The sequence below is a fragment of the Gavialis gangeticus genome, unplaced genomic scaffold, assembly GCF_001723915.1.
Source record: "Gavialis gangeticus isolate Ggan-Ray unplaced genomic scaffold, GavGan_comp1, whole genome shotgun sequence".
NCBI lineage: Eukaryota > Metazoa > Chordata > Crocodylia > Gavialidae > Gavialis > Gavialis gangeticus.
The window spans coordinates 57131635-57159413 of NW_017729031.1; the positions used below are offsets into that span (position 1 = coordinate 57131635).

The 27779-nt window shown below is 41.9% G+C and overlaps 1 protein-coding gene across 3 annotated transcripts in view; it reads right to left on the reverse strand.

Annotated features, from left to right (window-relative positions):
- Positions 1–5691: 5691 nt before the first annotated feature.
- WIPF1 (WAS/WASL interacting protein family member 1) overlaps positions 5692–27779 on the reverse strand; it is an 88251-nt gene continuing 66163 nt past the window's right edge. For all 3 annotated transcript variants that reach the window (XM_019522949.1, XM_019522951.1, XM_019522950.1), the window contains 7 exons: positions 24053–24141; positions 21910–22039; positions 18797–18970; positions 16485–17252; positions 13953–14168; positions 12643–12756; positions 5692–9285 (listed from right to left, as the gene is read on the reverse strand). In XM_019522949.1, the coding sequence (XP_019378494.1) occupies positions 9230–9285; positions 12643–12756; positions 13953–14168; positions 16485–17252; positions 18797–18970; positions 21910–22039; positions 24053–24103 (1509 nt within the window). In that variant the 5' untranslated portion in view covers positions 24104–24141 and the 3' untranslated portion in view covers positions 5692–9229. The remainder of the gene's footprint in view (positions 9286–12642; positions 12757–13952; positions 14169–16484; positions 17253–18796; positions 18971–21909; positions 22040–24052; positions 24142–27779) is intronic.

The window sequence follows — 27779 nt, forward strand, 5'->3', positions numbered from 1 at the left end:
GATTACATTCATGAGAGAAGGCTGAGCCACAGAAATTCTGGACAAATGTTGTTAAGAGCACTACTTAAATCTCAAACTGGTTATGAAATACACTAGAGGACAGTTTTTGCCAGGGGTGCCATGAGGGCAAAATGGAGTCAGACTGGTTAAAAAAAAATAGAGAAAGTTTGAGAGCTACCAGCAAGAAAAGGGGGGTGGGGGGAGGGGAGAGAAGGAGAGTGCTGTTGCATCCAGCATTTAAGAGGTTAAATGTTGTTGTTTTTTATGTCCCTTGTAACATGTTAACCTTCCCCTTTCTCTGACAAGGTTTCAATCTGAGAGGGCAGCAGCAAAGAAGCTTTGTAATGGGCTTTTATGGGCCAATTTATCGTAATTTGGTTCCCTGCTCTCCCGCATATCCTGTGGAACCTTGGGCAAATTACCCAATATCTGTGGCTCAGAGTCCAAGCAAGGCAAAGTCCAAACAGGTTAACAACACAAGTACTTTCCTATAATAGTGTCTCAGAGGAGCATGCTTAAGAAAAGGTCATAAGGCTCTTACCTTAAGACCCTGGTTCAGCAACCAGCAAACAGAAACATCTAGACTTGGTGAGGCTAGTCCCCTGGCATATAAGAAAACACCTGCTACCTATCATGGCCTGCAAAACTTTCATCTGCCTCTTCCTGCTTAAGCAGCTCAGCCACAGGGTGGGATAAAGGCCTCCTTGATTACACCATACTGTTTTGGTTGCAGGCTTCAGCCTGTTTTTTAAAGGGATGGCATCCTCCCTTACAGTCTTCCAGGTAGTGGCACTTTGTCTCATTTATTTAAGCCCTGACTCTGTAAAGACTGAAGTGTCCAATTAGTCCATTGATGTAATGGGTCCATTTCATAAGTTAAATCTGTTGCTTATGTTTCTGCTGGCTAGATTTATGTGTAATGTCTGCACCTGGCCTATAAGTGATCAGAAACTGGTATAAACCTGTAGCAAAAGTTTGGGGCACATAGACTGGTTTAGAAATGGTGAAGATGGGTGTAGATAGACCTGGATTGATGAGGTATCAGACTTAATTGGTTTAGGTTATCAAACTTCTGTACCAGATCCCCTATCAATTCATGTTAAGTTGCTGTCCACCACCATCCCAGGCTTTTTTGTCGGCCAACACTAGCTGCCCTCACAGGGAGGCCCACTGGGCCTCCACTGGCCTCAGCTGTTCTAGCTAAGCATGCAGCAGGTCCTGCCCCTGGGCTGTGCCAGAGCCAACCAGCAAAGCTTCTGCCCCCAGCCCTGCACCCTACCTGTGGCGAGCTGTCAGCTGCAAGGGGAAGGGAGCATCTGTTGCTCAGTATTTTTCTATCTTTATACAATGACCTGAGGCAGGGGTGTGGGAGGGGGTGGTCTGCAGAAGGAAGGATCGGGCCTCTTAGAACTCAAGCAAACTGCAGGCAGCAGCAATTGGTGCCCAGTGTGATTCCTGCAATTCCTGTAATCATGCTGGGTGCCTGCTCCTTGCTGGTGCTCCAAGGGGCTTCATCCTTACTTCTACAGAGTGGCTGGGCCACCACTGATCAGCTGCTGGACACACATCCCCAACTCCCTTCCAAGAGAGCCCCAGAACAGGTCACCATGCATGGGCAACTAGAGCCGCCTTAGTCAGGGGGGCACGTGCTACCCCAGCGACCAGTCAATGACTGGGGGGCAGGTTCTCCCTCGGCTGATATTGCAATGGAGAGGTGGAAGGAGGTGTTCCCCCCTGGCCAATCGTAAGACAGCTGGTCGCTGCAACCGATTGATGCGTCTGCTTCCAGAAGTGGCTGTGGGCTCCACTGCCCGGCTGGTGCTTGCAGGAGGAGCACTGGTGCTCTCACCTGCCCATCCCCTAAGCAGCCAGCACAGCCAGTCAGGGCATGCAGCGGTGCTCTCAGGAGGTATGTGTGCACCCCATGCACCTCCTACGTGTTGCCACTGTCACCATGGTACACCAGGCAGCCTGGCTGGTGGTGGCAGGGACAGGTGTGCTATGGTGACCAGCTCTGGGGCTCTCCTGGAAGAGGGTTGAAGGCATGTGCCTGGTAGCCAACCAGGGGTGGCCCACAACTTGGTTGCATTTGGCTGCCCTTGGCAGTCATGGGTATGTTGGGAGGCGTGCAGGACCACCCTCAATGTGCTGGCCTCAGCCAAGGCAGGCAGCCTTTGTGCCCCTCCTCCCCCCACCCCAATGAAAGGGCAGACTTGTGTCCTGTTCACTCCCAAACTAATCTAGTCTGCTTAGAGAAATCTGCATAAATTAGTTGGAATCCACCTGGGGCCTTTTGAATGTCTGTACCTAGCCATAGTGTGTTAAACCTTTTAGTCAGGGATTCTCTCTCACTAGGCATTTGCACAATCCATAGCTTGACTCCTAACTTTTCAGTCAGGAATCCTAGAAATTACTGGAATACAAATAATAGAAAACTGATCTCGTTTACAAAGTTATTGTCAAATTTAAATCCAACTTTTTGAAAGGAGAATTAAGACTAGTTTTAGGCATGCATATCCTTGCTGGGCTCTTCTTTTCTGTGGTTCTACAGTCATTTAGCGGCTGTTTTTGTGGTACAGTAAACCTGCATTATAACAAACCCATCAATGACTTGATGATCTGCTCAGGTCCCTTCCAACCCTATCAACTATGAAACTATAACAAACCCTACGTTTAACAATTTCAGAAGCAGGACCTGAATCTTTTTCATGATGATGATGCAGGAAATTGACTAACCCTGTTACAGCAAATGCCCTCTTTTAATGAACTTCTCTTCCTGTCACATGGAGGTGCTATGCACTTGTTATAATAAGATTGCACTATAATTGCTATCAAGTCCCCTTCTATATCAGAGGAGAAGCTAAAGGGGCAGGCAGATGAAGGGGTATGCTGTACTTAATGTTGCAACTACAGAGTTCTAATGCTATATTTTAGCTGCAATTGGCCCAAACTATAGATGCATAGAGAAGAAGGCTGGAAGGTACTTCCAGGTCATCTAGTTCAGCCCCCTGAGGCAGGATCATTCTTATCCAAACCATCCTATACAAATCCATTGTCTAAACTAACTAGCAAAGCTATACAGTATAAGAAAAGTGTAAAGCCTAGAAATAGGAGGAGTATTATGAGGAACTAAAGAAAGTCTTTTTGGGGGGTAAATGTATATGCTAATTATTTGCTTCTCTGGCTAGTGGGGATATTCACAGCATGAATTTGTGCTTAATTATATAATTGTGCTTTTTATTACATCTTATCTTTAAAAATATTGTATTTTGTATTGCACCCCACAACTTTTATTACCAAGAGCCAGCAGGGAAGGGGAGGCAGCTAGGAAGGAGGGAGGGAGGGAAGCGCAGAGCCAGGGGGAAGCCCCGCTGCTTGGGGAAGGAGGTGGAGGTAGGTGTGGGGAGGGAGCCCCCAGCACCAGAGGCTTCAGGAGGAGGCAGTGGTGGAGGAGGGAGTGTTTACATGGCTGCCCCCCACCCTCCACTCACCGTTTGGTGCTGGCCATGTAAACACTCCATCACTCTTGACAGGCAATTGGCTAGTACAGGATATAGATGTGTGACTTTAATAAAAAATTACACTCTTTCTGCCAACCTCTAAGTGCGTTATCATCATTGTAACCTTGAGGGCTTGCAAACACTTTGGTGCAAAGTAGTATATACGAGGTATACTCAACCCCAACCTGCAGGCCAAATCTGCCTCACAGGGATCCCCAGGAGTCAGGATATTTGGTGATTGGGAGCAGTTTGAAGCTCCACACTGCTAGATCAAGGCCCAGCCAAGCCATTGCTGCATGGCTGGATAAGGCCTGGGCCCACCCCACCTCTGCCCTGCCAGATCAGGCTGCTCTGCTGTTGTCTGTTCCACAACCCCTCCATCAGGATCAGTGCTCAGCTGCTTCCCATCTCCTCCCTGTGGCTGGATCGGGCCCCCGCTGTACCCACCCTGATCCAGCCCTCAGACACATCTGGCACTGCCCATCTGGCCTGTGAGGCAAAAAGGTTGGGCACCACTGGTTTACACCAATTTGCTGGACTATTGCCAGTCTTCTCTGAATGTCCAAGTCCATGACTACCTTTCTACTAAAGCTAGAAATCTGTCTAGAAACTGAGAGAGTAATTCCAAATGGAACAAACTGGTTGCAGAGCTACTCATTCTAATAAAAGAACATTTATTTGGCATAAAATGAAAAAAAAATCACAAACAAGCTAAATGTTAAACAGCAGAATTCCCTCCTCCATGCTCTCCAGTCCCCAACACAACAAGACTATTGTAACACAGATAGTTTGGTGAACCAAGCCCACAGCTCCACTATAGGTTGTTTTGGTTAAGCTTTCCAAAGACTGCACCTAAGTTGCAAAAGTCTCCCTCTGTCAGCACGCCAGGCTTTAGCTAGATTTCATGCAGTTTTCTGAAGGGGACATATCATTTTTACTTCAGTATTGTAAGCTCTGTTTCTCCCTCTTGAAGTTCTGTGCAGTTTCACAAGTGCAGTTTTTGTTTGTTCGTTTTGTTTTGTAAACATATTATAGTACCTAAACTATCAGCCAGTTAAACACAGAAAGTCTTATCATATTTCAAAATGACAACATATTAATTAACCAGGGGTATTATTCCTTTTCTTCAGACACACAGTGCTCATTTCTACTTTTCTTTTGTCACTGTGTGCACTTAAAGAAAACACAGCCTGCCCTGATTCAGTTAAATAGGTACAAAACTCCTGTTATTATCAATGTTGCAGGTCTAAATATCTAATTAAATAGTCTAGAAGATTAATATTAAATACCTTTCACAGGAGTCTCATTTCCTTTGTGTGTGTCTGGGAAGACATTCTCCTTACAATAGCTAATTTTAGAATTTACTAAATATTTTATGCAAGAAGTTATCTTTCCTTCCTGATAGAGGACTATTTGAAAGACTAAAGATTATATAAATCATGGTATACACATCCAATATACTACCATAATAGATTCAGTTCATAAGACATCAACAATTACAATATCACAATGTGAAAGTAGTGAGTTAGTGCACATCATATTTCACTTTGTGGCATTTATATCAATATTCACTATTTGGGGAATTAGTTTTGTATCAATATTCTATTTCTGTAGCAATTTTGCATCAAGGTTTCCCATTACTCAACATTCTATTTTTAAGCAAATACCAGTTTGCTTAGAAAATTTAAGTTTTTAGTCCCTACGAGAACAGTACAGTTTTTAATTGATTTTTTTTTAAACATAGAAATCATTGTGTTATGAGACAAATGAAAATCCAAACACATAATAGCAAATGAGTATTCCAGGTTTTGCTCATAATAGTTTACAAGTCTATGGTGGAATTAGCTTCTATTTAGAGCAGTTACAAAAAGTTATTGTTCAGCTTTCTAAATAACTATTTAAGGATCTAATCCACTATTTCGCTCTGAAGGAAGTCGTTCTTCTAAACATTTTAGTGATGGGAATCAAGGTATCCAAAAGCAATGATAATTGGAACTTGATTTGGATAGCAGTACCCTTCCTGCTCCTTGCATCCCATATCGAGTGCCTGTTAGTACTTCTTAACATTAAACAGAGAGGCTTCTTCTCTCAGTGTCCAGAGCCTATAGAAAATTATATCTACGCTTATAACATGCACTCTTCATTCAGAAGTATAGAGTAAATATAGATATTAAATATAAATAGAAATGGTCAAAAATTGCTCTGATTTTATTTAATGTGGATTGCATAGAAAGTAATTTTCAGTTGGTTATTGTCACACAATTTGAGTCTTAGTAAACAAAGATTGTTTGAGGTGTGCATGTTTACAACACAATGCCATCAAAAGAGACGCACTAAATACTATACACAACCAATTTTTTCCCAACAGATTTGTGCAATCACACTGAAGTCAACTGAATTGTACAGATATAGCAGATGCACACATTGGCTCTAGTGACTGTAATTTTTTTAAAGTAAAAATATTCCATTTCTAGATGCAATTTGTACCAGAAACTGATTAGGAATATATGGATTCCCAGTCACACCCCCAAAAAGGCCTGATCCTGCAGTCTTTCTATACGTATGTCACTTGGAAGTTAGCAGATATAAGTTACAACTGCAGGACTTGGCTTCAACTATATCATCTTATTGTAAGTACTATTTTTTATTTTACATTAGGACATAAAAGCATAACTTCTATTACTTTTTCTAAACAGGCAGTAATTTCTATTTTGACATTAAAATTGGTTAACAAAGTAGTAAGGCACCATTCTATTAAGCAGTTTTGTTTTCTGCTTTTATATAATTTTTTAAAAACATTGCATAGTAAAATAAATACCTTAATATTGATTATATTGTAAATATCTGTGTGTATACAAAGAGATATATTGAATGCTAAAATACTGCATTGCTTTTTACTAAATCTGGTGAATTTTACAGCAAAAGCTATACTTTTGATAGAAAATACCTATTTTTGCTTTTATTGAAAATATTTTATAAATGTTTGGCATAGGCATTTTGAAGAATGTTCCAGTAGCCAAGAAAGTGCTTTTAAAAAAGAAGCCAGAGTTTCCCAAAAAATAAGTGCATTTTTCCTTGATTAGTTCCTTGAAGGCCACACCACATTGTAAAATTAGACCAACACTAATCTGCTAAGGCTTTGTTATGGTTTCAGAATGTAGAATGCTGCAGCTGGAGGAGGCAGCTAGCCTAATGACATAACATTTTTACTTTGAATATGTCAATGAGTTTTGTAAGCAGATAAATTATAAAGATGTTTAACTTCTGGAATTTCTCTTGGTTTTTACAATGCATAACTATTTATATATTTTATTAAAACTTTGGCATGGCAATTAAGAATTCTGCATTTTTGTAACATCATGCTTCAGAAAGTTTTAAGTGCTTCAATTTAATCACACAAATACAATATTTTATCCAATAAATATCATTAGATCTTTTATATCTTCTTTGGATTTACATTCACACAAAAGCTTGCCAAAGGCAGGCTCGCAGTTTTCATACCCATAAGTTTAAGTGCCATTCTTTAAAATGATGTTAATACCAGAAGTGTACCTAGCAGGATTTGCACCCTGGGCAAAACCATGTCGGACAGTGGGATGAGCTGGTGGTAGGGGATGTGTGCCACCTAGCACCAGGGGTGAGTGTTGAGTATAGAGGGAGGAGTGAAGGCAGGAGTCTTACCTGTCCTGGGGAACTCAAAGTCCCTGGCTGCCGCAGTGCAGTGTTCCTGTGCCCCAGCTGTTGCTGGTAGTGGTGTAGGGTTGCTACTATTGCTACAGCATGGATTCCACTGGGGCTGCCATTCTGGCACCCCTCTGTGTTGGCACCAGGAGCTGGTGCCCTGCTAACCCTTTTTATGTCACTGGTTAATACATTTACAGGTCAACTGCTAGGAAATGGGCTTGATTCTTTAATACATTTCAAGACACAGAGCTGCCATTAGTCTGCGCAAAAAAAATCTCATGGCCCTGATTCTTCAATTAGATGCATCTGGGTGGGATTCACTACAGGGTCAGGACCATGGACCGTATCTCGGAAACAAGTTATTAGATACTAAAACATAAAAAATAAAAGAATGTAATAGTAAACAATCATAGGTAAAAATCCAAATATGACTTTGTAAACATCTAATAGAAAGAAAAAAAAATTTATGTACCAAATCCTACTCTAATGCTTCTCTGTGAGACTGCACAGATTGTAAGGCAGGGATCTGGATCTTCATGGTCACTTATATGGTCCCAATGTAGATATTTCTGTTCCTTTCTAAGAATCCCAGAGTTTCAAACGTAGGTCTCTGAGTTTCATGTTATAATCTCTTCACAGAGCTTCCTCCAGGATCATGTCTTCCATGCCACCGGAGCTGGCAATTTATCCAATTTATTCTCTAACCTACATAACCACTAATTCTGATTTAACGAGTCACACAATATGAAGCATAACCACCAGTAAAGGACGTCTTATAGACTCCAAGGAGCACACCGAGAAAGTCCAATAGCACTGAGGAGGTAGGGCAAAGAAGCTCTTCAAAACTAACTTTCGGGAGTCCAGCTGATAAAAATACATTCGTCCATCAAGTTCAGATCCAGAATCATAGTCCTTCTATAGTTTCCAATGGCTTTTTACATTTATTTATTTCAGTCTATAAAACACACTAATTCAGCCAAACACTTGCTGCTCATGTACAATATTTAAAAACAATTGTACAAATGTGTCAATCATCCAATGTCTTAAAATTATTGTTTGTTCTTCTATTAAGGGAAAACTCCTCAGATCTCTCCTGAATCCCTCTTAGGAGACAGCCTGGAGAGAGGATGCAGAGCTAGAACCTTGAGCAAAGTATGGCAGCCAATACACCCCACTTCTCTTGATTTGGCACAGACAGTGATGTAGCCTTGAGCATTACAGTAATCCAGTTCTGAGGACATGGATAACTGTGGCACGGTCGACTTCCAAAGAAAAGACTCAATATATAACAAAAAGCATAAGTATGTTACAAAACAAGGGAGCAGGACAATAAAAGGTACTTTTTGTTTATTTGTTTGTTTAAACACTCCTAAACTCTGACAATTTCTTTTTCTCTTTGTGGGATTCCCCCCTCTGTGTTGTGGCAATCCTTCCTCTGGCCAAAAAAGGCTGGAAATACTTGTTCTCCTTAGAGGCCCAGTATGCCCTCAGTAGCATAGTAAATATATTTACTAGCTAACCTGTGGTCAAAAGAATTCTGGTTGATTTCTGAGCAGCAAATTCACATAGCTGGATAGTTTTTGAAGCATACAAAGAAAAGTTACAAGGGAACTTCACTTCATGAGTATTCCAAGGTGATGAGTTTTCATTCAGAACTCAAAATTGTATCTCGTAGCTCAAATGGTAAAACCACGGCACCCAAAACTACTAGTACGTTTGCTCCTGCTTTTTTTGAATTCAAGGATCTATTGAGTTCACCAATAAGAGAACCGCACCAATAAGCTTACATAGATATTGCCATATGTTGTCCTCTCAAAATGCTTTTTTATGACAGCCTACAGTTTAAGCAAACAAGGAAAAAAAGATAATCCTAAACAACTATAATTCATGAAACACTTTTGTAATAAAGATTCAGAAAATTACTCCAACCCACAAGTCAAATATGGAAATAATAATAAAAAAGCCATCTTTTAAATGATGTGGACATGAAAGGTAATTATAAAAATTAAAAACAGCAGTCATCTTGAGAAGGGCCTGAACTCACTTCACCTCGGTATAGGTGGAAGTGGTGGGGCACCTCTTTCCTTTCTTGCAGAGCTACCTAGGAAAGAAAGCAAGATTGTTGCATTCAGCAGGTTGTACTTGTTTCATGCAGAAGCTCACACCCAAGCTACTCATTAAAAGGTTTGTGGAGAACTACTAATTTAAAATACTTACCATATTTACTTGAATATGGTTGACATGGGGGTGGGGGGAAGCCCCTTGTTTACACCTGCATACAAGGAAACCTCACTAAATTCATTATCTATCATTAAACTGCTGCACAAAGCAGCATATGCTCAGTAATCAAAACCAACTATGAAGTTGATTAAATGCAGCCAATACCGAGCATGTCAATAAAATACATGGTCCATACCGGGCAAACATATTGATGGGAACTTTCTTTTTTTGGTGGCACCCTACATGCAAGCCGCAGGCCCAGAAGCCTTAAGAGTTCAGATGCCCCCACCTCACTAGGAGAAAAGCTTGAAAGCAGCTCTCCATTGCCACAATTTTTTTTTTTTTTTCCCAAAGGAAAATTTTTCATGTCCAAAGTCAAATCAGCCAAATCAATTCCAAATCCATGAGTCATTCAAGAACCATATGTGGCCTAACTACTGGCAAGCATCCTCCACCCCTGCCTGGGGTTTCAGATTCTTCCAAATCCTTTGGCGGGTATCCTACGTGCAGGCCCACGCCCAGAGGCTTGGTGTTCAAATGCCCTTGAGTTTTGCTTGCCCTTAGCCATATGGCCACAGGAGCAAGCAGGGAGGAGTCAACTTTCCATAAAGTTGACGTGTAGCCAAGATCATCTCACTGGAAGCTGGCCAGTGGGAAGCTAAGCATGAGACTCTTGTAGGGAGTCCTGTCTGCAAACAGAGAAGGGTGCAACCCACCTGGTTGGTTCCCATTGCCACAAAATTAATGGGAACCGATCAATTACCTGAATAAAAAAATATAGTAATATTCATTGCACACAATTCCCCTCAGCACTGACTCTCAGGCCATAGGGAGCTGCTACACTGATTATATTTTGACTTCCTCTACACTCCCACAGCTAAGCTATGCCTTTCTTTCCCATTTCCAATTATTCCTGTTTCTTTACCAGCCTTAAATGTCTGGCAAATATAATCAAATGGGGCCCCAAACAGCTTACCCAAAATCTCTCTGTTGCCTCATCTCTGAGCCCACAACAAATGATTAGTGTGACCTTGCCCTTCATGAGATGGAGCTGGACCAGGCTGCCCTGTGCTTCATCTGCATATAATTTTTTGGAGGATCCCAGGACTTGTGACAAGAGCACCCAGTTCCAGTCGTAAGTGGGAAGGGGTGGGGGCTAATCAGCACAAAGATCTTTTGTGGGGGACATATCTGGAGCCCAATGAACTATATGGTAAATCAGGAGCCTTTGGCTTTGGACTAATACTATGCATTGTTTGTACTCTCTATAAGTAAGTACAAAAGAGCTGCTTATTATTTTGTTTATGGAGTACCTGTGCTAAAACTTGCAGCAGTTTCAAAAGTGGTAAAAGGCACCACTTCTGGATTAACTAAGTCTATGGGTACCCATAAGAATTTGCCTATATGCAAAGTATTCTAGGCATGTTTATTTTAAAGTAAGTGTTTTCAAATTTGCTTCTCACTTCCATGTATTCAGGGAAAGCCCAGTCTGACTGACAGTAAGCAGCCGGGGAAGAAGCTGCAGAGGGAAGGAGTTAGGGGGCAGAGGGCAAGGGGGCCACCTGACCCTCCCAGATTTATTTTCTCTGCTGTAGCAAACCTCCAGTGATAAAATTCTATACCTGGAAAATGATAACAAATGTATAATTTTTCCATACATAGAATCCACTTATTAGGGGGTCATCTTATTTTCAAGTAAGTATGGTACTGTATACATTTTATTTTACTGATAGCATTGCATGGACTTTCTGGTTGACTTATTTACCACTTACCTTCACTCTGCCATGTCAGTGCCTGGGGTGGCTGCCCAATTCATCTCAGCCATTAAATTCTTTTTGCTCATTAATACCAATTTTGCCCTCCAAAATACTCCAGCAATCTTCGCTGAATTTAATAAGAATTGCACTTTCACACAAGGCAGAAGGGTGAGTTCTAGGTTGGCTGACTGGCTTGTGCAGCCAGGAGTCAGCAGAAATTGGGTGACAGTAGTTGTAGCAGGATCTGCCTCTGAAGACAGCCATGGTATCCCCTTGTGGCTGCACTAATTCTGTTCTCACACTCTGGCTTTCTCAGGATACTGCCCTATTTTACTGCCTAATTTTACAGTTTGATGTAAAATTTGATATTACCTTCGGAGGCTGACATCAGGATGGCAGAGTGAGCCTTGGGTGCTTCACTCTGCCCTGATCTCATCATCATGGTCTGGCCCGATCATTTATTTCAGCTCTCAGTGATTACCATATGTGTCTCTATTCCTGGGGCTTGTTCTTCCTCTAGCACCCTTCCTTTCTCAGGGCCCACTCCTTCTCTGATGCCCTCAACTGGCTGTCCTCATTTACAGTTCACTCTCTCTGACTATGCTATTCACTGGACTCCCAGCCCTACCCGAGTGCAAGCCACTAGACCCCTGGCTGGAACTCAAACTACCGAGTGCCACACTGGCATCTCTTGTGGCTTTGTAGGGCTACTACCTTCTACAAATCTATCCTTAACAGTGCCCTCTCTGATGGGCACCCCTTTGTGGCCTCCCTTCTCTCCTACAGCCATGCTCATGCCTCACAGCCACAATGGTCAACATAAACAAAATGACCAACGCCAAACTTAAACACCAGTCTTGGGTCTTTGCCCACCAACAGCAACTCCTACTTTCCTCTCAGCTGTCTCCCTCCAGCTCTCCAGGGTACCTTTGTTGCCTGGGGATTTCCCACCAGCAGCATCACCCTCAGGAGCTCCTCTCCCTGTAGTGCTTGAAGTCAGATTGCTGCCTTTGGCTCAGGAGCCAAGCTTTATACAGCCCTGTTCTAAGGGAAGCCAACTAGACACAGATACCACTTATTTTCAGTTATTTTCAACTACTGTGTTTACCTGAATCCAAGATGACCTTGAATAAGATGACCCCATGCTTCCCCTGCCATAAGCCCCCTCCCCCACTGCATGATCCACTCTGGCCTAGGGCTCACAGTGGATCAGCTCTGATTTCAGCCCTTAGTCTGGAGCAGAAGCCAGAGATGAACTTCAGACTGGTACTCAAATTTAGGACAAGACCTGCCCCCCAGTATTTATTGGGACAAAAGCCCTCATCTTGGATTCAGATAAATACAGTATTGAAAGACATATTCCTTACTGAGAATGTTGCTCAATGAAGGTAGTTATTCCACTCTCATCACTGTACCACTTAAAGACCATAATTAGCAAAGAAATGCAAAATCAAAGCAAAAATTAACAAAACCCAACTTACTTCGGCTTTCATTCCTTGCCAGTTTACTGGGATAACTTTTAGCCATTGGTACATATGGCTCTGGAGGGGGCAAGTCAGATATTGGATGGAAAGAAAATCTGCTTTCCCACTCATCTGGAGAGAAAAAAAAAACTTTTTAAATTTCTGCCAGTCACAAAATAGTTATATAAAAATGTACAATCATCACGAAAGGTTCTAGTTGAAAATCTGTTTTGGAAAGAATAAGAATTAATAACCATTGTGGTAAAATTCAATGTAAAAAAAAAGTTTACAACTTATGCAAGATGTATAAAAACACAGAATTTGTATTCATTGAATACGTAGATAATATGTTGATACCCTTATTTATATTACAGGACCACATTAATATGTTAAGAGTAAAAAGAGCTGATATGTTTTGCTACCAAAATAATGGAAAGAATAATCTGCATTTTGTCTTTTTATCTGAATACAGGTGGTCTAGCGTGCACTTGTAGCTTTAACTATGTCTTTTCCTGCCTTTTGATCACTTCAGCATGTTGCAATGACAACATTCTTGTAATGTTGTTTTTTGTACTGAGTAAGAGAGCAATGATCTGAGTAAATTTCACCAGCAGCTCATGGCAGAATCATTTGTTCTGGAGCCCAGTTTTGCATTGCTTATATAAGGAAAACTCCCACTGATTGAACGTAAAGAGTGTTCAAAAGGATTGTTTAAAATCCTTTTCTGCTTGCTTTAACACATATACCGTTTATCCCAATTGTTCAATAGGTACTATTTATATAAGAATTATCAAAAAAAATTCAAATTCCAAACATAGGCCTAACTATTCCTTCCTTTCTCTGTTGTTCAGCATTTAGTTTCTCCTGATTTCATTATGCAAGTAGTTGAGCCTTCCAAACAGTTTCATGGGAGAGAGAACCTGAATTAGCATAAATACTAAGAAAATAGATTCTTCAGGTCTTACATCATACACAAAGAAGCAAAAAAAAAAAAAGGCAAATACGTTTCCTTTTTTAGTTTACTTTTGAAGAGTTATTTCTGTTGCCTAGTGCTTAAATCAAACCCTACTCAACTGCTGGTTTGATCATATCAGTATCATTGACTGTACGTGTCTGGTTTCTGCAGATAGCATTTACCTAATTCCCTAACAGGTAGGTCTGGCCTGGACTCAAATTATATTTGTGTCAATCAGGAATACCCCTATAAAAGACTGCTGAGAGTTCAAAATTAGGACCAAAGTATCACGTTACACCTAGGTCCGTGGGCCAAATTCTCAAATATTTATTCCATTTTTATTTAGCCAGAGGTCCTGAGAAGCACAGCTCACCTTCACATGACGAGTCCTGGAACCCATTTCTGATTGCTGATGAGGGTGGAGGTGGTGGTAGAGGAGCTCCAGAGCCAGGTCTCTCAGGAGGAAGTGGAGGCCTTACTCCAGCTCTCTGGGTTTCTAATCCTGCTCTGGAAGGTAATTGTGGAGTAGCAGGCAATGCCCGTGAAGTGCTATTGTTTCTACTTAGAGGAGGAGGAGGGGGAAGTGGTCCTGAATCAAGAGAGAGAGAGAGACAAATATATACCATATTGTGTATAACATTCCATTATTCTATCACCTCAAAGTGTTTATTGCCTTGTATCGCTGCCTCTGACTAACAAATAAGACAGAGGTTATTGGGTGGATGCCAGAAGTAGGAGATAGGTCCAGTTTGCCCTTTTAGTCAAAGGGAAGAATCAGGATGCAGTAATGCAGTCTTTCAGAATTATTTTCCTGATTCACCATCTCTTGAAAGCATGGCTGCTCTGCAGATGTGCAGGTTACTTATTGCTCATGTATAAAGCTCATCTTTGTAAACCTCCCTCAGCAATGGTAGTTCCTTTATACCATCTTAAAGCAGCTCTCAAGCCCCTCAAACTTATGCTGACTACAGAGTTGAAGCTACAACCAAGCATGAGTATAATGTAAGAGAATCTGGTTCATGCCACATTCCTTCAAGCCAGACCTTAAGTAAGGCTCCTCCTTGCAGTAGTGTGATCCACTCAGGGTGTTGGGAATAGATCCCACTAGTGGTGTGGGGTAAAGTAAAATTCAATCAAATTGCACCAGTCTTAAGCAGTGTGGCATCAGTTCTCTTGCTTATATGAATATTTGCTACGTGCCATGTTCTGCTGCAGTTGGAGCATATCCATCTACCTCTAAATTGGAAACAGATCTCACACACAGATTGTAAGTTTCCAATGTTGGTGCATTCGAATAACTGGCAAAATAAAATGCCAGAATCCAACATAAAAGGCCTCCCACACATTGTGGGACAATTGGGAGATTTGAGATTTTATTTATTATTTTTTATTAAGCATTCCTCCATCCTGATGAAATCTAGTCACAGATATATATATATTTAAAGATCAGCAGATATTGCAGTGCTGTCAGAAAACATGAAAATGTTGCAAGAAATTCCTTGTATTTTGTGGTTTGCATTTATGAGGTACTGCAGCTTGCATTCCTGGACTGATGCTTGATTAGTGAGGGCTCATTTAATATCTTTCCGAATATTTCTCTTTTTTATCTAACATTGTCATACTGCAGAGTTGTATTAAAAGAAATACAACCACCATTTCCCTCTACTTCCTATATGATCAAGAAAATCACTATTAGCAGCCTGTGGTGATCTCTGAACAAGGGAGCCCCACAAAACACACTGGAAAAATGGAGACAGATAGAGTTTATATGGAAAGAAATTAAGGTAGCTGTCTGAATGAGCACAGCCACTCTCTGAAACTTTGATCCATCCTATGAATGATGACTGGGCTGGTATTACATGAGGACAGTTCACCCTCCTGTGAAACTACAAAGGAGCATTTCTGTGGCCAGCCTGGGATTGTTTGGCAGCAAAGCTACCACAGGTGTTACATTGTCAGGGACCTGTGTTGTTGCCTGGGTTGTTAGAAGAAGCTGGAAGGCTGCCTATAGATGGATGTAGTCTTTGATAGATCTCTTAAGGTTCATGTAAGGCACACACACGTTTAGGGGCAGAAGCACTAGTTATTTCACACAGAATAGGGTGAGGTCAGGGTAACGGCAACCCCTATGGTCATAAATGAATGTGAAGTGTATTATAAAATATCACCATGGTTTATTTATGCAGAAAAGGTGTCATTATGTTTAACTGCTGTTGGATACATTTCTTATTACAATAATTAGTATGCAGATGGCTGAATTCTGCAAACTTTTATTCATGTGAAAGCTGCCCTAAACTGTACTAATTTTCAGAGTCTCACTTAATTGGACCCCAAGGTAAAAGGAGTTTTCTGTACCAGAGAACACAGTGGACAAATACATTTTTGTAACCACTATTAACTACAACAATAACAATGAATATGTAAATACTAGATATGAATATACAAAGACTTTATTTTTTTACACTGTTAAAATATAAGTTTGGTGGGATGGTCTTTGTAATCAGTCTACGTGTAGAAAGGTATGTAGTAGTAGCAAAAAGACCCATCTTTCTGGGAAAGTAACTGCTGAACAAAGTCAGGTTGTGACAGTTAATTCAAGTTTGTCTGTTTACTTCTAAGAGGGTATGCCCAATGTTGGTAAAACAGAAAGTTGATTACTCTTTTTCTGTGAAAGAAAAACTACAATTTATTAATATTAATTGGCATTTGGTACTATGACATCAGTTTCTATGGCAAAACATTTTAATCTATTTAAATCTACAGCCCATATTATGCTGGGAAAATCATGAAGTAAACTGAAGTTATTCAAAGTACTTTATTTATTTCACAACAACACTTGTGACTACAATTATTTCAGCCACTATGAGTGTGGTCCATTCAGCTGAAATCATATAAATTGCCTTACCTGATCTGCTAGGTGGATCTCTTATTGGAGGAGGTGGTCTCTCAGTTGGAGGGGGAGGAAGAGGACCAGAACGACCAGCCCCTGGCAAACTGGGTGAAGAAAGAGAACCTAGAGATAAATTCCTCTGTGGAAGCCGTGGCATTTCGTCATTTCCACTGGAAGTGGGTGGAACTGGAGGTGGGCCTGGTCGGCTTGGAGGTGGTGGGGGAGCCTGTGACACAAGGGACGGCCGAGGTGTGGAAGGAACAGGAGGTTTATTATTCTGAGGTGGAGGAGGTGGTAAGGAACTTTCCCTGTTGAGGAGTGGCCTGTTTCCTGTTGGAGGTGGTGGTGGTGGTGATGGCTTGTCATCTGTTGACCTGCTAGGTGTAGGAGGAAGGGGAGGCCGGTTAGGGGATGAGGAACTTGAAGTTGACTGGCGAACAGATCCTCCAAATCCTGCATTTCGGTTTCCTAGGAAAGGTGGAGGAGCAGGAACTGTATTGCTTTGCCTGTTTAATCCTGGAACAGGAGGGGACCCTCTGTTGTGTAGACCTGATGGAATTGGTCTTGGAGTATTGGGCACTGGAGGGGGTCCCATGTCATGTTTGGAACTAAAATCAGGTCTTGGAGGAGGCATTCGGTTTCTTTGTGGTTCAGGAGCAGCAGTTCTTGGCCCTGAAGGTGGTGGTCCTGGGAATCGCCCTGCACCCCCTGGAGGTGAAAAGGGCTTGGCAGATGTTGTTCTTCCTCCTGGTGGTAGTATTGGTGGTCTGCTTCCTCCAGAATCTGAGAATAAAAGACAGGCAAATGCTATTCGCACTTGAGCGAACTGGTCAAACAGCAACAGATAGTAAATAACTAAGAATTATACAAGGCATTTTCACAATAGGCTGAATCTTGAAGCCCTTGCTTCATGGGAGTTTATCTTGAGTAAGAAATGAATAAGTAGTGACTGAAGTCTTCAGGATTTTGCCCAGCCGATAGTTTAATAAATGTGTGGCAGCAACTCCAGAGTAACTGTTGTTTTACCATGGGAAGACTGCAAGGAGAGGACTATTTTTGAGAGACTAAAACCATCATAGACTACTGCAAATTTTATAAATATTTATGCTGCCTTGATGCAAATGCTGATCAAGTGCATGAGAAGAAAGAGGTTCTCTTTGGAGAAACAGTAAAAAGCAGTTCTTCGAGATTTTCAATCATTGGCAAACTGATCTTAAAAGTAATCAATATTTGACAGAACTCAGCAAAAGAAACAGAATAGAAACATAATCCAGGGCAAAATGGATTCTCTTTTTTTCCCTTTTTAATTCTCATTTTCTATTGGTTTGTTTGTGTATTCTCCAGAGAAACACAGCCTTGCTGTTGAAGAAACACTGGCCTGTGATGCCAAGAACATTTGGATTAAGATGTCCCAAAATAGGCCATGACACAAGAGATAACACCAGCTCTCCAGTACTGTGTCATATCAACATGTGCTAAAAGATTAGTGTAGATCTATAATATGTACGGCAATTTAACAGTGCTTTATAAACATTAGAGCCCAGTTCTTCCTCAACCAGTGCCAATTAGTGCATCCTCAGTTCGATAAATATTTCCAGTCACAGAATGTTTGTTCATGGGAAAGAATTCTCACTGTTGCTCCTTTTGAAAGCAGTGAAATATAGATGAAAGCAACCCCAGTTAGGACATACTGCAGATGACAGCTTACATACCAGCCTGCTGAGATACTTACCTCATTCCCTAACTGGATAATTATGTCTCTCTGGAGTTGAAGTGCACTGTCCATTTTGGGAGTAGATCTGCTTCCCTTGTGTTTAATGGAGTTCTAATTTGGAATTCTTTTGAAGTCACACATTGAAAGTATGCAGACATGAAAGAGGGCCTTTATTACTGTACTCAGCTGTTGGCATCTTGCCTCAGATTTTTATTTTTCAGTTAATACCTTGGGGGTGGGGGAAGGAAGGAGTCTTAACTTCCCCCACAAAATACCTCAAACAACTAGCACTAAATACGAAGCACCCAAAATCAGATTTAAAGCTGAAATTGTTTTGCTAACACCCTGCCTCACACCCAAGGGATGGGCTCAAATACTTAGAAAGTCTGAAATACTGAGGTACAAGAGTGACCATACATTTTCTTTCAAGTTTACTCACTTGAAAGTTTAAAGTTAAACTTTCACTGTTATTTCAGTTGTCTTTTTGTTTAAGTGGATTTGGAGGAACTCCCTGAGCCAACAGGTTTTGCATAGAGGTTTAAGTAATATCATGGCTGAGAAAAACATTGTTATTCTTATTGAATTCATCATGAATCTGGGAAATCCGCCTTACCAGTATCTCGATTTGCTGCAGATCTGAGCTTTGGCATTCCTGATTGAAACAGCCCTCCTAAACCAGGTGGCCCACCTCCTCCGTAGCCACTACCACCCCCACCGCCGCCACCTCCTCCACCACCGCCTCCTCCAAAACTGCTGCTGCCGCCACCGCCGCCAGAGCCTTTGGGTTCTGTTGAAATAAAAAACAGAAGATTTAAACATAGTCAGTGTGTTTGACTAGGTCCTCTCTCTCCTTTTATCCGCCTTGGACTAAAGGACTGTGAAACAGACACCAAGTAGAACCTGGGACTAGAATAAACTGGGGCTATGAGAATTCCACATGATTTTCATTCACACCTTCATGTTTGTCTTGTTTCTTTGTGGTTTTCATGCCTAATCCTTCTCCAGCTTGTGTTAATAAGCAAGTTGAGGGGTAAGAGATGTCCTTCTTGTCAATGGTCTGTCAAGTTAAGTTGTTGAATGTGCCCAAACCTCAATGGCAGTGATATTGCTGCCATAAACACTTACTTAAGCAAGGCCCATCTAGAAAAAGGAGTTTTGTAGCTTTCACTTTTTCTCCAGGCCTAGAAATGCTCTGACTGACAGAAATGGTTTTATTATTGAAATAGTCTTTTATCTGTTGTTCATATGAGTAGTATCACTGAAGTGGCACATGGGAGTGTTTTCTCTGAAGTAGTTCCTGTGAAACCTGGTCCAGTGAAAGAAGACATACCTGGCAGTCAGAAGAGCAGGATTCTGTTTTTTGCTGTGCTGCTGACTTACTGGGTGACGTTGGCCAAGTCATTTCTCTGTATCTCTTTGGAAAGGTGGTTAAATATAATTGTTCCTTTTTTTTAAATTAAAGTATTTTTATAGCTGTGGATCAAAAGCATTATTATGCGGTCCCTCCCATGGAGAAAGAAGTATTATGTGGAAATGCTCAGTTATACCTCTCTTCTTTGTTCATTACACTAGGCTAGATTCAACTTTGACTCATGTAGGTTGTAGCCTGCTGCAAATTTTTACCCCACGGTCAGATTGATACAGACCTTCCTCTGCAGTTGGGGTGGGGGCAGTGGCCCTCTACCTGGGTTCTCTTGAGCATATATTGAAAACCTTTTATAGAATAGGTCATTGGCTTCCACAGTTTCCCTGCTTTGCTTATGGCAGGTTAGGGTATGAGGTCTGTGTTGTGTCAGGATTGATGGTAGTATGGATTGTATAGGATTATTTGGATAGGAATGATCCTGCCTCAGGCAGGGGGTTGGACTAGATGACCTCTGGAGGTCCCTTCCAGCCCTACTTCTCTATGATTCTGGAGCTGATCCTTTTTCACTATCAATTATTCATTCATATTATCAAGAAAATAGACCACATCCCATTTAATTTTGCTGCTTCATCTCTCTTTAATCCCCTTGCTTGCCTTGCTATGGCAGATCCAAAACACCTACTTAGCCAAATGAAACATTTGCTAAATGCTAGATTTTCTTTGCTTGGTTTCCCTGGTTCTGTTTTAAAAGATCTGTCCTTTCAGTGCTGCAGTGCCCCCTCATCACCTTTTCTGAACATCCAGGCTTAAAATGTGCTAGGCTAGGTCTGCTTGGATTCCTAATATCACTGCTACTCCCAAAATCTGGTTGGGCCACCCACTGGTGTGATGAGCACCTTCCAGCACAGCATAGTCGATCACTGGGCAACTGACACACCAAGCTTTACTATTCTTGCTTCTTTTTACTTTCCAGTGTTCTGGGTAGCTAAACTTTTCCAGTCCTCTCTGCATCTGCCAAGTAGTCTCCTGGAGCACTGTAACCACTTGGTTGGATAGAGACACTGCTCTGGTACAGGTAGCTATGCTGAGCTGCTGCAGTGCTTCAAAATGCTATCTGACAGACTGAGCAACCACGTTTTTCCCTCTCCAGACTGAAAAGGAATACTGGCTGTAGCTGAATCACCCCAGAATGGTGTACTTGTATGCTTCTAAGGAGCATCGCCTCTAAGGAGCATCTCTTGGTTAAGCAGAGGTTCTGGGTTTTAGTTATGGTGATATTTAAAGAGATACTGAAATCCAGTCATAAACAAGAATGTCTGAACAGTAGCCTACCTTAACAAAAATATGCTTTAGCCACAGTACATGAGTGGTGAGGGTGCTTGCCCAAGAAGCAAGAGGCCTGGGTTTAAGGGCCCTGACCTACAGAAGATTTGAACTGTGACTTTCTAGCACAGTGCTCTAAGTACCATACAAAAAAGATCAGGCATTATCCAAACATTATATTGTTTTTTTTGAAGCTGCTCCCCACCAGCCAAGAGAGGAAGATACACAGAAAAGAAAAAAGAACACAAGCTCAAGGGTGCATGGCTGTTGCCCTGGAAAGGAGCAATGGGTCCTGAGTTCTAGCCTGCTCCCAAAAGAGAAGAAGTTTCTTCACTGCACTGCTCTTCATACATTTTAACCAATGACTATTAAATCCAGGATAAGTTCATGTGTGTCTGGCTGTCAGGTAGCCTACTGCACATGCTTAGTCTGCATCTGTGTTAGCTTATAAATCCACAGTGCAGAGACAGGGTCAAACATCCAGGTATGCAACTAGAAAGCTGGCATTTAGGTGCACAAATGGCAATAGAATTCTACCCATATTGCATTCAACCCCATCATGCTTTTTTTGCTAAAAATACATTAAATCTCTGTACTGGAGGAGGTTTTCCCTCCACCTGCATTGCTACAGTGCTTCAGTAATTTTAAGCCTGCATTCAGCAAGCTGCAACTTGGGACTGTTTTTTTTGTCATCATTTATTAATTCATGCAAACAAGAATGAAGACCATCATACTTGCTATATATAGTCTTACTATTCACTTTGGTGGTAGGCAGAAAAATAATCATGGTACTGATCTTTAAAATAGCCTTACTAGAGTTACTGTACAAATGGATACAAAAATGTTATAAATCATAATTGATATTTCAAGTGACAAAAGCTATGCATGGCTATAGCAAATCTCTACTTATATAATTTTTGCAAGGTTTTATCTGGCCAGTTTCTTATACAACTCTTTGCTGACGATAAAACAACTCTGTTTCTGTATACTAAATTCCTGATACATTAACTACTTAAGATTTACAGGATAATACTTACTGTCTAGGACTGGGGCACTTCTGTCATTAGTAACAGTTTTCTTTAGCTTTTTTCCTTTGCTAATATCATTCAAAAGAGCATTCCGCCCTGCTTGTTCAGACCTGTTTAAGGCTGGCTTCTCAGTATTTGCCTGTAAAATAAAATTACAAATAAAAGAAGTAAAAAAAAAAAACCAACAACTTAGAACTACTAAAAGCACTGTGGTCCACTGGAACACAGGAGGCAACTGGCCCCTCAATTTTTAACTGAATAGGAATAAAATAAATTTCCCTCTTATAGCGAAGTTCTAAGAGTAGTTAGCATTGCCATCACAGATTCTTCTAAAATCTATTTCTATTTCAACCCATCCTTCATTCCAGAAGATAGGTTACTTACCTAAAACCATTTTTTATTTCTATCTAATGCTCTGAATTGTATTTGACAAATTTGAAGCCAAGACAAATCTGTGTCAAATTGATTTTTGGGGACTGAACAAGAGCAAGTTGCCCACATAATCTGTCTACACAAAAAGATTCTGAAACCTCTGATATCCAAATGTTGGATATTAAGAAGGGAGCTAATTTTTGGCTACTGTTTTCTCTCTGTTAAATTTGTTTGAAAATGTTGATCAACTTCAAATATCACAGGCTTTTTTGATTCCCAATAAAAGTGTTAGATTCACAAACTCAGCTATATCTTCTGGGGTTTTTTTGTAATGTGTGCATAGCCACCTCAGTATTCAAGGAAAGTAACAAATTCAGAAGGTGGGAAAAATATTTTGTATGAAATATAAAAATATATGTAAAATTGTAAAACAAAGACTCCCAACCAAAGGAAAACAAATATTACAAGTTGGGGCTGACTTGGTTTAATTAGGCTTCCCTTCTTTGATGCTGTTTCCTTAACTGCAGTTTAGCAGAAAAAGGCCTTCTCAATTTTTTGTTTTTTTGTTTTAAGACTGAGGTCACTGAATGAGTTTCCTGACTCATGTGAGCAATATGGAATTCTTCTAGGAAATGGTGAAAGTTGCCCTTGAGAGACCCTGCAGGACCTTGGTGTGGGATGAGTTTCTCTAGCTGCACAAAGAGGAAGTGAAGTAGGGACAAATAAGGCTATTGTTCAATGCATAAAACAAGCACTTTCTTGACCAGTGGTTCTAACCTTCACCAGATAGTGCCCCCATAGGTGGTGACAGATGTGCAGGCCCCACTTTAACTCATGGAGCTTTATATAAAGTGCCATGAGTCAGAGCACTCCCCCCCACAACCCAACAACCATTTGCCCGTTGGGTCAGTGGTGGGGGGGAAGAAGCGAGCTCCACTGCCTGCATGCAGCCTCTCTCCCCTAGCCCTGCTCTCCCCTGCTCCCAGCTCTGGTGCTGTCTGTAGAAAGAGAGGTTGGAGAAGGGAGGGGAAATTAGCAGCAGGCTGGGGTTTGCCAGGCCTGAGCTGGAGAGAGGGGCCTGGGGGAGAAGCCATGAGGTGAGGGGCTCCAATCAGGGGCCACGAAGCACAGGGGCCCCTGGGCTGGCGTGCATTATCCCAGCACCCAATCACACAACAGATTGATCCTAGGGAATAGAAGATCCCTAAGGTGCTTCAGTGGGTTGCCTTCATCTGATCCCTCATTTGATGAGGGCTAATTTGTCATGCGATTGGCCACTTTTAAAACACTCTGCAGCTGTGCACATGTGTCACAGCATGGCTGTAGGGTGCTTTCAGGGAGCCAATCACATGAAAAAAATGTAACTTATGTCTGCTCCCCTTGTTACAAAAGTGGAGAGATTCTGAATCCCCCTCCCACCTGCTATTAAAAGGTAAGGTGATGATCACCACCTCCTGAAACATGGGTGGGTCCTCAGATTGAGAACCCAGACACTGAACTAAATGACTTCGAATGGATGAAACAAGTGGAGGCACCTCAGGGATGGACACTATTGCTGTCGATGAGTAGTGGTAACAGTGGTACTTATGCTTTATTCCTGAAAGATAAAGAAAACTGCATTCTCCAGGCATCATGGAGGATCCAAAGCCCATGGTCTCTGCTTGACCCTTTAAATATTATAAAAGTTGTAAAATATACATGTTTAGCATGTAGATTGGTTTAGCCTGTGAGTATTTCTAAACTCTTTCCTATGATCCTACAGTCTTAAAATGAAACTTACCACTGCTAATGTTGGGGGAGGGGGCGGAGCTGGAGGAGGAGGGACAGGCATGGTCTAAAGTCCAACTTTTCCTGAATTTATGGTGTAATCTGTCAAAAAAAAAAAAGGGGAAAAGTATTGTAACAAATCCATAACTTTGGGAAATACTTTACCTGCTCCACAAACCATATGTTTACCCAGCAGATGTATCTGCAACATCTTCCCAATACATATCAGTGTTTGAAGAATGCTATGCTTGTTTCCCTCCCCCGACCTGATGAAGAGTGCCTTGCATCTGAAACTTATCTAACTTCATCTCAGCTATGCAGTTGGCCCAATAAAAGAGATTACCCCCCAAAAATTCTTACCCCTGCATAATTCCTGGACTATAATAGCTACAACATCACCTTTACACTACCATCTTTAAAGAACATACTTTTTAAACTCTTGGAAAAGAAACCTGCTGATTAATGCGGTGGTGACATACATAAATTGGGGGCTACACAGAAGATCTCCGTGGATTACAACTATGATAATTTTGGCTGAGGCCAGGAAAGATGTAATTTTAAAGAGCTATACCATGATTTTTTTTGCCCACCACCAACAAGCAGTGAACAGTAAGGCCCATCCACAAACACAAACACAGGTGGATTTAGCTACAAACTTCCTACTCTGCACCACGCAATAGGATGATAGACACTTTAGGAATATGCAGTAATAAAGAATGCTTATGAAAAACTCACGTTTGATCCAGTGAGATTTTTTTCCTGAATAAAGGACTGCAAGGTGAAGTCTCAGTGATAGCATCCCAACTCTACTAGCCTCATTTTAAAAAGGCACCATTTTTATCATCTCTTTTAAATTCTTGCTTTGACAAGGCATAGTCTTTTAACCAGAGTCATTTAAACACCAGAAATTTTAGAAGCTGTAATACACACCGTCTTGAATTTTACCAAGGAAGAGAGCAAAACATGACACTTATCCCTGCATAAGAACCATGTACAACTCCACCACCCCAAAAGCAGCTCCAAGAAAGAACTGTGCTTCTTCCCTGGTCTCCTTTTTCATCCCAAAGGCATCTGATCATAAGAAAAACTTCTGAGCGAAATCAGCTAAGTAAATGTTGAGTTACATGCAAAAAGAACTCCTACTGCTGCGTCATTCCCGGTCCGAATTTTTTTTTCTCTTTTTTAGTGATTAAACGTAAAATTTTCATCCTTGGCTTGTTTCAGAAACCTCATGGAGGTTAAAATATTAAGTCAGATGTGAGAAACCAAATTGGATGCGTATTTTTAGTTAAAAGTGCTTACGCTGCTGCACCGCTACCTTACCTGTGGTTAGGGTGCTAGGCCTTCTGGTTGGGTGACAGAGTTGACTGTGTAGTTTTACTAATAGGTTACACAATAGATTTGTATAGTAAGGCTTGGATAAGGATGATCCTGCATCTTTTGGGCGTTGGACTAGATGACCTCTGAAAGTCTCTTCTAGTCCTACTTTTCTATGAGTCTATGATTATAGGTGGTATTTTGTCCCCTGCCACATACTACAATTTTTCTATTTGTTCTTTTCCCATTCTAATGAATTATGGGTGTTGAGGACACTGGTTGTGTTCAGAATTACTTTAGCTTTAAGGTGCCTTTAATATCAGCCATATCCAACTATGGCCAGAAGACCCTTAGAACGGTACAGAGAATGAAATGAAAATACGAAGGGTGCTGGTAGTGTAAAAGAAATGTCATCTCCAGAAATGCCTTCTTTTCTTTGAATCAGAGTCAGAAGGGACCTAAAAGGGTCACAAGGCTTGACCTCGTACTTGAATGTAGGAATGCTGCATTAGCCAGAAATTGCAGCCAGGTTTCCTGCATGGCAGGTGAAAATTCTATCACTGAATCACCAACCTTGAAGAAGCCTGTTAATTTCCTCTACAAAGTGCTGCTCTCAGTTGGAGAGCACCTGAAGTTGTCTACTCCATAAGGAGATAACTTCTGTGTACAGGACCCAGAAACTCCTGGCATTAGGAGCTGAAAGGATGGGCCAGGCAAGAATTGGCAAGCAGTGAGAGTCAGCATGCTGACTACTGCTGAACAAGGGAAAGTTCAGATCTTTTGACCAACAACTGCAGCAGCAAGAGAGACTGTTTCTGGACAGGGGCTATTCCACAACTGCCTGCCTGTCTTTATATTGCAGGTGTCTTTTATCTCCACTCACCAATGGTTTTACAACAGACAACTATGGAATACTTAAGCAGCAGATGCCATTATAAAGGCCCAGAACAGGTAAAACCATTACATGGGAGTATATATTAACCTCTAGGCCTCCCTGCCAGCAGTAATACTACTCTTGCAGTAGTAATTCAGAGGAATGCCAATCTCATTTTTCAACCACACTTATTTTTAAGGTCTCTAGATAGAATTTGGATAAAACAAGTTCTACTCCAAATCCATCTCAAGCTAAATGAAATATGCTGATTAGATCTGATTAATATTGCAAAAGCAAAACTATATGATCTGACCTGTTTGTTAGCATCTGGACTTGAGTCACTACCTGGCAATTCTCTAATAACTTAGAAATGACTAAAGGGTTTAAGCTAATGTTGGAGTGATGTTGTAGCTCTGATGGCCCAGGAAACATGCGAGGGAAGGATTTTTGTAGGTGATATATTTTATTGGACCAGCTGCATAGTAGGGAGAGATTTAGACAACCTTTCAGGGCCAAAATACCCTTCCACAGCTACTACACGTTTTAAGTACGTTAGAAAAGCCTTGTTAGAAATAGATCTCTCTTAAGATGAAACTCCATCTTTTCCTTGTTACTTGTACAGCCATCTTAGGGCCTTGTTATACCTTACACTGTACGATGCACAATTGTTAAATCAGCTTAGGGTTGATCAGCTTAGCGGAGCAGTCACACCTTATGGCAGTGGTCACTAACCAGTCGTTCATGATCGACTGGTAGATCAAGGAGCCTCTGATAGTTGATCTCGGTCTGAGGGTGCTGAGCACATGCATGCTCAGCACCTCCTCTGCCGACTGAGATTGACTGTCAGAGGCTCTACTATTGGGAGTGGTGGGATGCATGTGGTTGGGCTGAGCTGTGCCCCTGCCACTGGGGCTGGGTCACGTGAGTGGGACAATCCCCCTCCATCCCCTGCTGTGCCCCCTGCCACTGGGCAGCCCAATTCACACCCCTGGTCCCACTTCTTCTGGGCTCTGCACCCCCTTGTGGGAGGCTGGAAGGGAAGAAGTGGCAGGGCCCCGAGGCAGCTTATCTGGCCTACCTACTCCAGCCCCAGCAGGTCCTGCAACTGTGAACAGAGCGTGGGGTGGGGTGGAGCTGGGAGTGCCGTGAGCACGGAGACTGCACCTCAGCCCATGCAGGGGAGCAGGGCCCAGGGCTGCGTCACTTGGGGTGGGCACTGGCCACATCTGGCCCTCCATGTGCCCCTCCCCCCACCAGGCTTCTGCCTCAGTTCCCCGCCGCGCTCAGTGCAGGCAGTGGAGCCTGCTCGGGCAGAAGTGTTGGTGCCTGATTCACACCCCTGCTCCTCTGGGAGGGTGGAGTCAAATGGCAGAGCCCCCTACACTGCTGTGGCATGCGATTAGCTGCCCTCACTGCCAGCCTGAGGGAACAGCCAATGACAAGCAGCCTTCCAGGTGTTAGTCCCAACCCACCCCCAGCCCCATCCCCCAGACCCCTCCTTTCACACTTATCTTCCAGTCCTACAACCTTTATCATACCTTAACCGGGT